Raw genomic sequence first — 14,419 nt, 5'->3', positions numbered from 1 at the left:
GCCAAGCGCCCGCGGCCCCGCGGCGGCTCCCGGGGTGTCGGTTCCGGGACGGCGAGTGACCCCGGCGGATCGGCGCGCGCGGAGGTCCCGGAGGAAGACTGGAGATGTCCGGGCCGGGTCGCCTCCTGCTCACGTACCTGTTCCCGGCCCTGCTGCTCCACGGTGAGTGTCGCCGAGTGCTGGAGGGTGGGAGCCCCGAGATGCAGAAATCCCCTTATGGGGCTGGGTCTTGGCGCCAGGAGCGCCTAGTCCCGTTTCTCCCTCTGCCCCCCGCAGGTCGGGTCGGAGCCCCGATTCCTCCTGCTAGCCCCAGTATGGGGTGTTTCTTTCCTGGGCGCAGAGCCCCTTCTTCCTTGCGGCGCCCCGAGCTAGTCTGTGACTGGACTTTTCTTTCTGGAGGGGTGCAGGCTCTCAAACGCAAGCCCCTTCTATCCCCTGCATCTATGGCATCAAGTCCCCGGGAAAGCTGTATCCAGCCTGTTAGATTTTCAAGTTGTAGACTGTCAGGAAATCTCAGGCTTTGTGATTCTTTTTGCAAAGTGTCAGAGTGCGGGAGAGGCGCTTGATGTGGTCCAAGCTTTTATGGGGCTGTAAAGAGAAACTATGATCTTCTAAGGGGAAAAACAGTTCCGGGCTGTCTTGCCCTTCTGAGGAATAGTGTTTGTTGAAGGGGGTGGTGATGGGGTTCTCTCCTAAGTGGACTGGATGCAGTTTCACGGAGCAGGGGACTTCTTGTGGCCAAGGTGTACTAATTAAAACCAGTCTCCTCGGTTCTCCGGAACTTGACTCCTTATTACTCTCATGCTCTGGCTTGATGGTTTCGTTTCTGTGCTTCATGTGCCACATTTTCTCAAGGGCTCTAGTAAATCCTTAGCTAGAAAACATCAGAGCCCCAGGAATTGCACTGAGAAAAAAAATAAGGCAGACTCGTGTGGGGTCACCAAGGCATGTTTCTGTGGCTAATTGGTGTGGCTAGTCAGGACAGGTGATGACAGAACTGTGTGCTGACTCAGATGTCCTGAGCTAACTCTCCCTTGATGGTGGACATCAGATGTTGTAGCCAAGTGTCTCCACCAGGAACATGACTCTCCTTCCTCAACACCCACTGGGCCAACCCCAGACCTCCCCGGATGAACTCAGCACTCTCAGGGTGCTGTGTTTCCAGGAGAGCATCAGAAAGCATTATAGCAAGCACTGAACATCAGGCTTTGATCCCTATGCAAGAGGAGAGGGAAAAGAAGGCAGTGGGCCAGTACTGTAGGAGCTGTAGGGGGCTTTTTAAGGTCCTGCTCTGGGACACGGCAGGGCGCCCAGAGTCCTGCAGACAACCTGTGGGGTGGGACTTGCCCTGCCCGATTGCCAAGGTGCACTGTGAGTCCCGGTGAGCCCAGACTTTATAAAAGTCAGGATGGAAGGCTTGCAGTTCTAGGGCCAGAGAAAGAAGGTATAATTATAGGGCTGCACTCCTAGGCCCATCTGCTTAGAATTACAGAGCAGTTTTAATCTTTGGCTGAAACATGAAACAAATCAGAGCCAATGAGCAGATCAAACGGCAGCTGCCACACACACCAGAAAAAAGAGGGCCAGAGAGATGAAACAGGGAAAATTGTCCCCTTAAAAAAATCTGTTGTAATATCTGTGAGGAAAAAAGATGATAATATGGTCAAGTCACTTCAAAGCTAAAACTTACCTTAAAATTTGGCATAAACAAATTTTTACATAAAATCATTGCCAGAGGACTACAAAGACAATCCTCTGAGATGTTGACTGGGCTAACTCAGACAGCTTTTATTGACCTTTTTTGAGAGGTAAGTAAGTGTTGTAATGAGACTTCTTACCCCCACCCAAGCTGGGATAGTAATGAGAACCCCAGTATATTCTTAGTGAGGTTTGAGTATGACCTCAAGTCTCCAAATTCTAGTCTGAGTTGACCTATTCTGAGATCCTGGAAAGGGGATTTACCCAGACATGTAGTAGACTCAGGACAGAACAGCATGGGGTGGGGGGTGGGGGGGTGAATAGGTAGGATAGCAGGGCCAGACCACAGGGCCTGTGGGCACATGTGTGCACCTTATATATGTTGTATGCATGTGTGTGTGTGAGGAGGTAAGATAAAAAAGGAAATTTGCATGGCTTAATTGGATGACAGGAATAATCCTGTAAAAAGTTGTCCAATTTCAACATGAATTTGCAATGGCAAAATTAATCCTGAAGTTGCTCAAAGATGTACTAAAGTACAGCAGTACATATTGAAACTCCAGCATTAATAATAAACAGGGAATAGTTATTTAGTGTATAAACCTCAGGATTTCAGAAAGGCTTGTCATAATTTGTTAGGATAATGTAAAGCATCAGGAAAGAATTGGGTATTCTCTCTCTCCCCTTTTTCCTCCAACTTTTAATTGATTGAAGTCGTTTTAACAGAAAATGGATATTAAATGACCTAACTCAAAAGAATGCCTTGATATGTGTTCCCTACCTGATAGTGAACAGTTTTGCAATGATTTAAAAATTCTGTAGTAACAGATAGACCCAGATCATATATTTTAGTAGGAGTTGTGTGAAGGGAATTACCTGAAGTCTTTTAGAGTGGCTTGATGATTTTTTTTCCTTGGCAAATAGGCTTTTTATTTTGCTAATCATAGGATATCATTTGTCTCTTTTGTCAGTAAGTTAAAAAAAATATATGCTCATGAATGCATTTGTGACCAACATTACTAAACTTAGTTTCGGGCATCATTTATTAGTCACAGTAATAAGATTAAAAAGTGTCTCCATGAAGATTTTGTAGGAAGATGCTATAGACCTACGATGTTTGGCAACCAATCTTTGTTCAGTTAGTTGGTTACTTTTATTTTCACGCATTGTAGGTCATAAATTTCCCCCAGATTCTATTGATGAGTTAATCAGACAAGACTCCAGCCTGTTGTTTATTTTTTGAACATGGTAAATGTAGTAAAAGGCCCAAGTTCAAAATTTGACGGTGTAAAAATGTACATGCCACTTTTATTTTCCCACCCCTTCAACTTCTGAAAACAATTGCATTTCTTAATCCAAATAAAGCCTATTGAATGTCATGAAGGTATGCAGCTGGAAAATGTCCATTATCACTGTTTTCTTTGCTTAGATGAAAAACCACAAAAATCATTCAGCTTCAGAAACACAGATTAGCCTGAGGTATTCTAGAAGTGGTGCTTTAATGCACAGCAAAGTGCTAATTCTCTTTGCTAATGGAAATACTTGATTTTAAGTTTTGGCGCTGATATTTGGGGAAATGTTTTATTCTTCAATGCTGTTTTCTTTCATGGAATTCATTGACTTTTTCTGAAAGGTGAAGACATCCTTTGATTCAAGCATGTTCTATTAAAACTTTAAAAAGTTATAGATTACCAAATGATAACTAGCGAAATGTGAGGAAACATTCAAATTGTGTTCAATAGAAATCTGTGAAATATCATTTTGTTGAAGAGTTTTGTTATCAAGAGAACAGTTTCTGCACCCGTTGCCTCTTGGTCATAAAATGAAATCTTGAAAAGAAATATGTCATGACTCACCTGTGCATAACAGGGAGCAAGAACATTAAAACCATGTTAACTATTCTCTAGGGAAGTAAATTGACTTGCTTCAAATGGTGACTAAGCCATGTTCACTCTTTTTCTCCCTTCATGTGAAGAGAGCTAAACTTAAGTGGAAGGCATGACTGTAATAACCTACTAGGTAGGGATGGACTGACAGCAAGTTGACAGACTCAAAATAAAGCATGAAACATTTAAGGCTAGAAATACAAAAAGATGTAGTGGTTGTATACAGCTACTGGATGCTTGGTGACAGAGAAAACTTCAGTAAAAACCCACCGTCGTTGTCCAAGCATTGACTTCCCACTTTGAGACTTTCGAGTACAAGTCGTTGTTTTGTTCTCTCCAGTTTGGGAGTAAACTCTTCTGGAAAATTATGTGATAGGTATCCAGGCTAGAGAAAGAGTATGGTGCTACCCTAAAATTGTTAATGGGCTTTTCTGTTTGGGTTTTCCAGTTTCATTCAATTGCTACCCTTCATTAAGTCAGTGTATGGACCCTACCACGTGGCAAGTGCCACTGCTTGCTTGGGACGGGTTGTCCTAAGAGAAGGAGCAGTCCCTCACCCCTGAAGTGCTCAGAAGCTTAGTTAGGGGTGAGAGAGAGAAGCTTATTGAAAAGCTGCAGTGTTGGGAGGCTGGATGCCTGTAGTCTTTTCCCTGCCGGAGGGTCCTAACACCCCACACCAGATGCACACTCACATAGGCACACACCGTGCTCACACACACTGTGCGCACAGACCACACTCACACACATGCACTGTATTATCACACACTACACTCACTGTGCACACCACATCCACTGTACTCACTGACAGCTGTGCTCAGCAGCAGCAGTATGTCAGAGACCCAGCACGTAGACTTTCCAGTCTCGACTCAGCCCCGCTGTCTGGCTGGGGACCATGGCCTTAGAAGAAAACAGTATAGTAGATTACCTTGTTTTCAACTAAAACTAGATGGAGCCAGGGATTTGAAATTTTTACTGTATTTTCTTATACAGGAAAAATATTTGTAGAGAGGAAGGCTTTTCAAGGTCAACAAGAGCAGTTCTCTTAGTTTTATCTAAAAAATGGGAAATACAAACAAAAGCTTTGGTAAATATAGGTATGTAAAATCCAGTGTGTTGGTGATACACATTTGTTTTTATTCTAAAACATGGAAAGCTGTGCTGGAGTTTATCTGGCAGCATCCACTTCAAAGTGCACATTTACAGTAATGATTGCTTATTTAATTGGGCAGGGCAATTTCATGGCTAAGTAATTACCTGCATTTAATCTAATCAGTCACATTTTATCTGCTTCTCATTACTTAAGTTGCAGTACCTGCTCCCCCATTCTGAACTAAAAGCACTTTCTCTCTCAGATTACCAAAGTAATACATATTACCTTGTCTGAAATAGCCCAAACCCTCTATAGAGCAAAAAATAGCCATTATTAGTATTTTGACATAATATTTATTCACCCATTTTTTTGTACAGTGATAAAATGGAGACCAACCTAATCAAAGAATAATTTAGTCCCAAGTGTGCTTGAAATTTGTTTTCTTCCTTTTTAAATTCTGTTGTTTATAAAATACTTTAGAGTTGGCCCTCGGTTAAAGCACAGCACTGAGACTCTAAAGTCGCTTCCTCATGAGTTCGATTCCCGCCTGCCCCGGAGGTGACCACATGGCGTGGCAGACCTCTCCTGACCCACCCGCTGCTCCCCTCAGCAGTGTACTTCGTCTGTCTGCCTGTTCTGTTCCCCACTCTGTCTCTGGTGAAGCTTCTCACCGCCCTTGAGGCTCTTGCCTGCACCCCAGTTCTGTATGCACAAATAAAGAAATCTTTAAAAAAAAATACTTTAGAGTTATTGGTTTTCGATCTAGATAGACAGGTGGAAAGCTGTGGAATAGAGCTAGATAATTCTGATTTTTAAAAATACTATTGAAAAATCAGAAACTTGGAACTTCTGTTTCACTTTTCCATTCAAATGGCAACAGTGGTCCATGCCTAATGACTTCCATAGAAGCAAGAAGTCCCTGCAGCCCTTCCTTCAAGTCTCTGGTCCCTCTCAAGGCACCCACCTGCTTATTGAACACACCATGGGTTTTGGAGTAAACTGGGCTGTGGATGACAAGTAGCAGCAGTACTTGTCTCTTTTAAAAGTTGTGTTTAGGGCTGCCCTCTGTTTATATTCAGCATGTATTCAAAAGGTGAATTCAGTGAAGTAACCAGTCACCTGGCCACATAGGTCTTGTATTTCGGGCTTATGTCTCAATGGCTTTCACTTCTAGAGTCTTACTTTCATCAGTGTTTTTTTAATTTGCTACTGTTTGCAATTTTCACTCTGAACAGCAGACTGCTGCAGTTATGACAATCTTCAAGATCATTCTGCAGACATTTAGGATTATTGTTGCAGTCATTTATTTCTTGAGAGTAAATGGTTCATGCATACCCATCATGCAGGTGAATAAATCCTTTAGAGCTCTAGGATCTCATTTAGTTCTTTGGAAGTGGCAATCACTAACATTGTTCCCAAGGCCTTCAGGATTAATGTTTTTAACAGTGAATATTTTCCTCCCACACTCACTTGAAAGGAACTACCCCTTTGCAATCCTACTACTACCTGGACTCAGGCCATGGACACCTGAGGTTGGAGGCCTATTATAGTGAAGTCATTTTGATAATCTTATTTGCATACCGTGGGCAGGGGGCATGGGAACACTGTTATGGAGTACTTCCAATTCAGTTGGTATCACATACTGGCTGTTTATAGAATACTTCACAGTAAAGGCTGCTTCTCTAGTTACTTTTTTCTGTACCTTTTAGAACCTAGCATATGATAAGTGAGATAAAAAATGCATAAAGTGAGTTGTCAAGTGTCATGCAAACATCAATTACTATCACCATTATTATAATTATAACATATATATAATTATAATTATAAAAAAAAGACACGTATTAGGACTTACCTAAATCCAACTCCTTGGAGACTGAAAAGTCATAGCCACTTTCTTACTGTATGGTTGTTTCATCCTTTAAGACACTCTTCCTTGAATTTAACTAAACAGTGAAAACTTAATGAATGGGAACCCAATTAACTTCTCAATTAACCAAATCATCTAGAATCCTTAACTAACCAAAACATTGATGTTATTCATTAGTGTACGCATATGTATATATTTTTCCTTTTTTACATCTAAGAAAAATAGGGAGAGAAAAATCTTTCCTAGCTTAATCAGAGTTGGTACCAGTTTCCTCCCGTTCCTCTGTATCCAGAGTACTGACCTGCGGGACCTGATATTCTTTAAGAATCTGAGTCATCAAAGATCTGCATTTAACTTACAACAGCAGAATTTTCAACAACCAAATATTGTGATTAGGAAACACTTTCAATTACACAAATAATCCAATTAAGCAGAGATTTTTAGAAGTTGTTATATATAATAAGCATACTTACTGTGATAAATAATAGGTGTACTCAGATAGGAACAGTTATTATAATTACCTTCATACTTGTGCATGGCATTGCTAGCTTCCAGAATGTCTGACTTAGAGGGTAAAGTTGCTTTAAAGTAAGACTACAAATATTTTGTAAAAGTTTAAAGTTTCTTATGAAATATAGTGTGAGCTCCAACTTTCCTTCTCTCTTTTTTTCCCCTCTGACCTTTCCTCCTTTGCTTTTTTTCAGTAAATTTTTTTGATAATACCTAGCCCCTCAAAATGTGCAAAGAGTGGTAGATACCGATCTAAAACTACAAAAAGAATTTCCTGCTATTTATTTAAAAAGGTCCTCTCTTCTTTCTCATTTATTCAGGTAGAGGTGATTAAGCCATTGCAGAAGCATCATAATTGATCTTCCTACTTCGAGTCTGCTTCTCATCCCTCCTAAAAAGGAAAAAGTGATCTTTCTAAATGGAATTTTTATGCTGTTACATTGCTCAAAGTCTTTCACTTCATCTGTCCAGTCCAACGTGCACTTACTGTGACACGCCTTGGGCTCTTGGTAATAGTTCTGCTTCTCTTTCTCAGCTTCCCCCTCCCTAAGCCTCCCAGTTCCTCTACCATGAACTTCTCCTGTTTGTGTTCTTACATTTGATTGTGCACCCTTGGCCTGGACCACATGCTAAGCTCTTTAGGGCATAGCTGCTTCTTCATGAAGCTACATACCCAAAGATGCATTCAGGACCTGTTTTCTGTCCTTATGGCCTAATGGGGACCTGGTTCACCACCTAGCTGAGGCCACCAGGGAGCATAATGTTTGTAGTCTATGCACCTAAACAGTGTTTGGCTCTTCAGATACTTGAATAACTGGGTAGCTAGTTCCAATTCCTTATTTGGAATTGATGTATTCTGGGTGATGAAGTGAACATGGGGCACCTGGGTTGACCAGAAATCTAAGGCTGGTCTCCTTAGAGGGTGTGAAAGATCTGTTTTTAACTTAAATGGCAGAATTTTCAATAACCAAATATTGTGAGTAGAAAAAACTTGCGATTATGTGTGTGTGTGTGTGTGTGTGTATACATACATACATATATATATATATATGCATACTAAGTATGATAAATAATACGTTGATTCTGAGAAGGAAGACTTGGGGTATAAAAGTATAGCTGTTATACTTGACCACAGTGAAGTTGAACCTGGTTCTTCAAATGACCTTTGAATTACTTGTCATTCAATTGAAGTATCACTCCCAAGAAGGGACTCCACATTTTCCACACTAGTTAAGCTGGAAGATGTTGGAGACCACTGTCAGTAATTGATTGCAGACCATAGGAGACAGTTTCTCCTACCTTATAGAAACTCTGGATTTCACTTGACCCATTTAATTTTGCCCATTTTAGAGTAATCAAGGTGGTGGGTACTTCAGAGTTTGGAAAACAGGGGAACATACTAACCCCATTTTTGCCACCTGGGGTGGCAAATCACACACCTAGTGTGTGAACCATAAATCATTTTGTCCTGAGAGAACTGTGAGGGTTGAGTTCCCTTCCGCTCCAATGCTCTTCTGCACAGATAGTCTTGCCTAGTTAATGAGTTTTCAAACAGGAGCAATAGCAAAATGGGGGTTTGCCTTTAGAGTAACTTAATCTTTTATCTGCTTTCTGATGGTTTGCATGTTGATGGCTTTGGGGTTTTCCATCTTCCACCTCTGTTTAAAAAGCACACCTGTAGACTTCTTCCTGCGTGAGTGCAGCCTTACATGCATGTATGTGATCATTGCTTCCTCTGCCTTCAACCCCCCGCTTCCTCCCCAGAGCCTTCCTGCATCATCTCTGCCTTTGTTCTTTGACATCCAGGCCAGTTACATTGAAAGAATCTCAAGGTCAGAAAACTTACATTATCCTTGATCCTTCTGGCTCCTAAAATTTTGAAACCTCAAAATGTATAGGTGTTAAACTGAGGTGAACTTGTTAACCACTGCAGAGTCTGCTACTTTGGGTCCCACCCTCTTCTCTCTCAGGGTGATTAATTGTGCTTAGGGGCCCCTTGTCTATACCCTGAACTCAGAGTCAGCCTAGCTCTGGATAACTTTTCACATTACTCTAACTTTGCTAATAATTAGGAAGGACTTTTTGAGGCCAGTCTAAAACCTTAGTCATTATTTAAAATAATTGCTGCTAACATTTAATAAAAAACACGTGCCAGGCATTGTACTAAAGAAAACCGTTTCAGTTAATCCTGTCATCAATGCTAATCCGTAGGTAGTAGTATCTCCTCTTTATAGATGGAGAAACTGAGGCTTGAAAAGATGAACTGATTTGTTTTTGGTCATGACACTAACTGGGTTTCATTGACTGTAAGCATATATATTTTTTTCTTCTTAAAGTATGGGTAATAAATGTGTATCGGATGGCCTATGGGAACATAGAGTGGCCATGAGGGGTGACACTGGCTTTCGCTGTGTCTGCCTGGACACAGCTGCTCAAATGGTCAAATGTTACTTCCTGGTACTCTGTATCTTGAGTTTAATTACAAATAGGCTGGTTTTGAAAACAGAGTAAATGTTTGAGCCAAACATGCTTGGTTTCTCTCTGTGTAGCTCACTTACAAACTAGCCTCAGCGCTGAAAAGAAGCAGCACTGTAAAAATCAGACAGGTTTGGTAAGAGAGCTGTGGAGTGTCCTAGTCACCTTAATGAGGCAAATATTTATCACGGGAGGAGTAATTAATACCATATTTTCTCACATAACTTCAGTCAGTTGCTTGGAAAGAAGATAATCACAAAAAGATGAGCCTCTGCCTATATTTGGTTATGGAGATACGTGCAGAGCAAGGGGACCACCCGTCACACGTGAAGTAAGTCACTGCCTTGTCAAGATTAGCCGAGACTCTGCCAGATCTCTGAGTAGATTAAAAAAAAAAAAAATGGTCAGAGCAATTTGTAGGCTGTTGTGCATGATTCATGGGTATCTCAGAACTGTTGTCAGGACATTGTGTCTTCGTTTAAATGCAAGTGTTTTGTCACTGGTAATAAAATAATGACGCTTCTTAACAATCATTGAAGTCTTGCATCAATGAAATTCATTAAGTAGTAGATCCAGTTTTGAACTCAAGCAGCCGAGTTTGGAGATTTTACCTAGTAAATTACTACCTCCTGGCTTTTATTATCTTCATGGGAATTTGCAGGCTTTAAAGGGGCTTGCAGATCAATATTTAGAATATGGCTTGGTTGATAGTGAGTAATAGCTGATTAGGAGTGTCACATTTAAAGCAGAATCCTCCCCAGCTTCCAGTGCCTTGTGACCTGAATTGAAATGTATTTTAAGTTAGCCACATCATAATTGATCACACAGCTGACCCAGCAGACAGCGACTTGTATTATGTTTCAGACTGATTTCTTATAGGGAAATTAAAAAGTGCTTGTAGTCATCAAGATAAATCCAACTATTGGGCTTGGCAGAGGTACGGTAACTATTCCGCAGTTCCTACCCCATTTTCAAAGCTGAGAGAGCAACACAGGTGTCACACAAATGGGACCTGTAACATCAGAACCAGGGTTAATCGTGCCATCAGAAGACAGTATAGACATAGGTCCATAAGGTGGCTAATAGTTCCCCTCTAAATTTTTCAAACTTTGAGATGGGGAACTGATTAAAAAAGTGTGTTTTGCAAACAGCCTGGTTTTGCAAAAAGAAAGAAAAATCACCAGTTCAACCTTGCAATTTCTTGTTCTATCACACATACACCACTACACTAGGGAGGCTTGAATGCAGAATAGGGAGAGGGTGGCTGGTAACTTACTCTGGGGGAAGTGCCCTCCCTCGTGGAAAGTAGAGGTCACAGGAAAGGGGCGCTCCCCACTAACCACAAGCATGAATGTCAACACTACTGAGCATAGACTCTGATCTGCATGGCTTCCCTTGCCCTGGCTCAGGTTCAAATCACATGATTGGACTAAAGGGGTGGTGAGGTTGCTTTTAATTTGAACAGGGAACCATCATCTGGTTTAATCTCTTCACCTTTTTCATTTAGTTAAACCATTCCCATTCCAGTGGTGTCTTTTCCAAATTCTGTTTTATTTTACTTAAAATTTGCAAGAATGAACTAAACCTACTACTTTTTCCTAAGGCCAGGATTCTACTCGGGAAAGCCCCCGAGAGGTCCCGCATGGAGATTGCTGCCAAAGACATTTAATACAGGATTAGTGCAACCCTCTGGATCCTGGCAAATACCTGAATATTTTACAAATGTCAGAAATGTTATCAACCTGCGTGTCTGAGCTTCTCTAGTGGATTTTTATCATGTTATTAGAAGTCACTTTTTTCTGGGTCTGATTTTTCATTGTCAAATAGACTATAGTTTCTGTATGAAGTTTCTCAGGTATTGACTTAAAAAAAAAACATAAAATCACCTCCTCGTAGTTAGCATTCTAACAGGTGCATTTTAATTTATGTTACATATATTTTCATTTTATTTATGTGCATTTGTCTAACAGTGTCTTTTTACTGGAAACATAGTACAACCACCATAAAAACCTACTGATTTGTTAATTACTTCAATCATGAATCTCAGTAGAAGCTGGGCTTTTCAGCTTAATACCTCAGTTATTTGCATTGCGTTCTTCTGATCCCGAGGCTGGCTGCCTTGTGTAAATTTTGGCCCACCTAAGCTACTTATTCCTAGTTTTCCTTTACCCATGGGAAATAAAAATAAGCAGTTGTCTTGTAATTACTCTTAAGCTCTATAATGTGTGTTTAGTTTGTCACCAACTCTGTTGGGGTGAGGAATTAGAAAAATGTCACTGCCTCCCCCCATTGTTGAGCAGATGTAAGACACACAAGTCTTTGCTGGGCAGCTAACTGGAGGTCACTGATTTGGATATCTAGAAAGGCAGAAGATGCGTGGCGTGATGTGAGCAGGGGGCACCCACACGGGCAGCAGATCACAGCTAGGAGTCTTTGGAGGTGTCCTTAAACTTCTCTCCAGCTTTGCCTTGATCCATGTGTCATCACACGTCTGCCCTTAGTGACACCTTTCTTCCCTCTCCCTTCAGCCCCATCTCCAAATCTAGATGGCCACTTCAGTGATGTTCATTTTTCTCTTCAGCACTGTTGCATTCATTTGCCTCTACCCTACATCCGCATGGTGATGCATGACCTTATTTGTCATTTCATGGATGCACGGCTTGACTCCGGCTGTGCCAAGAACTAGACAAGTGACATCATGCAAGTCATATTTGTTATCTCCATGTATCCCTGGATCCTGTTCACTTTTGACTAAATTCTCTGAGAACAGAGACAGTGATAAAGCCAGTGGAGTAGGAGTGTGTTTCCCACTCACAGTGTCTTCCCTGCTGAGAGGTGCTTCTCCAGCTTGATTCCTGTCTGCTGCTAGATTTTCTTTTGGCTAATTTCCATTTTTCTTTTCCAGGGCTGGGAGAGGGGTCTGCCCTCCTTCATCCAGATAGCAGATCCCACCCAAGGTCCTTAGAGAAAAGTGCCTGGAGGGCTTTCAAGGAATCACAGTGCCATCATATGCTGAAACATCTCCACAATGGTGCAAGGATCACCGTGCAGATGCCACCCGCGATTGAAGGCCACTGGGTGTCCACTGGGTAAGAGGACCAGGACAGAAGATGGCAGGGTGGGACCAGAGGGCATGTTTGTATGGAAGTTCCTTCTTAGCGCTCCTCAGATACCTGGACACTATATAGATACACATTTACATATGTACACACACACACACTCACACATGCCTGGCCCTCTGTATCTGTGATTACAACCAACCATGGCTGGAAAATCTGTGTAGTTATATCAGTGGTGGTTGTGTCTGTACTAAATCTGTACAGATTTTATTTTCTTGTGATTATTCCAAACTGTACAACATTTACATTGTATTAGATATTACAAGTAATGTAGAGATTATTTCAAGTACATGGAAGGATGTGTATAGGTTTTATGTAAATACAACCCTGTAATCAGTAAGGGGCTTGAGTATCCACAGGCTTCGGTATCCAGAGTGTTCTGGAACCAGTCTCCCTCACATCCCAAGGTAGGACTCTGTGATTTAGATGTGTGTGATTTAAATGTTGTCTGAGTTCTAAGTGCCAAACATCTCTTTGAAACTGTGATAGGTAAAAAAAAAAACAGCTAAGTGCTGTAGAAGTCTTAGCTAAAGCAGAGATGATACTGTGCCACTGTTCACCATGAGGTGTGAGTGAATGGGTCCTTGTTTACCAAACTGTGGGACCACTTGTGTATAAAAAGAAACCATTAGCAAGGAAAATTAGGAGTCTGTGTTTCACCAACTCTGAAACATGACTTAAGAAGTTTGTGATGGTCCAAATATTATAGCCATATTCTGGTAATTTAATATGGCATCAGGGTTCTAATAGTAAATTAAAAGGTATTCATACTACCTTTAGTAGCCAGGGCTTAGTTCTTGGGTTCTTTTCCAAGCTGTAGAGCTGAGATTTATCCATCTGAGCTCTGGCTTATCTTCCATTAGAGCTTTTATAAATAACCTAGAGGCAGACCTGCAGGTTTTATTCTACTCCTTAAGTTGTTGAGAATTAATGAGGCTAACCCTGGGATCTGATCCTTCTCCTGAGCTGCCTCCAGATACCTTAGGGAGGGATCAAGTGAATAAAAAAAAAAAAAAAGAAAGAAAGAAAAAGAAAAAAGAAATTTTATAAGATGATGAAGACCCAGACTTTTTTCTTCTAAAAATGGGCTTTCTCAGAATAGCCAGATGATGGATCTCTGTACAATCTTAATGGGATGTTCTCTTAAATAATTCATCATTTTATTCAGAAAATATTTATCAAGTATCTATAAACATGTACTGTGTGCCAAGCACTATTCTAGGTTTTGTGTACAGGCTTGTGAACAGAACAGACACAACCCCTTCTTTAGAGATTTTACAAATAAACATACAAAGTAGCACCATGAAGAGGGGAAAACAACAGGTGCTAAAGGAGGATACCAGGGGGCCCTATTTTAGGATGGGGTGGGGTTAGGAAAGGCTACGAAAGGAGAGGACACTTGAGCTGAGATGGCCTTGGCTGTCCAAAGCCCGAGGGAAGAGCTTTTCTCAGGAAGAACGCACAAACTCTGGACTGGCAAAATCACTGCCCGGAGCCCTGTACCGGGGTGCAGTAAACCAGTGAAGAGCAACCCCCAAGGGGCTTGCGAGGAGGATAGGGCTTCAGGGCATCTTCAGGGCAGGGCTCATCATGAGTTTGGCTTTTAATCTAAGAGAACAGGAAAGTCACTGAAGAGTTTTCAGCAATGACCATGCTTAAGGCGTGATTCAGCTTCATTAAAAGCACTTTGGCTGCTCCATGGCAGATGGCTAGTAGAAAAAGGGATTTGGGGATGAACAGTTGCAACAGTTCTGGCTTGAGATGCAGGAGGCTT

The 14,419-nt window shown here is 41.5% G+C and overlaps 1 protein-coding gene across 1 annotated transcript in view; it reads left to right on the top strand.

Moving 5' to 3' along the window:
- The first annotated feature begins 10 nt into the window (after window positions 1–10).
- The window catches only part of APCDD1 (adenomatosis polyposis coli down-regulated 1), a 33,831-nt gene continuing 19,422 nt past the window's right edge, over window positions 11–14,419 (top strand). The window contains exons 1-2 of the mRNA XM_004683974.2: window positions 11–162; window positions 12,432–12,615. Coding sequence (XP_004684031.2) covers window positions 105–162; window positions 12,432–12,615 — 242 coding nt within the window. The 5' untranslated portion in view covers window positions 11–104. The remainder of the gene's footprint in view (window positions 163–12,431; window positions 12,616–14,419) is intronic.

The sequence above is a fragment of the Condylura cristata genome, unplaced genomic scaffold (genome assembly GCF_000260355.1).
Source record: "Condylura cristata isolate star-nosed mole 26May11 unplaced genomic scaffold, ConCri1.0 scaffold00016, whole genome shotgun sequence".
In the NCBI taxonomy this organism is placed as follows: Eukaryota; Metazoa; Chordata; class Mammalia; order Eulipotyphla; family Talpidae; genus Condylura; species Condylura cristata.
This window is presented reverse-complemented; position numbering and strand designations above follow the sequence as displayed.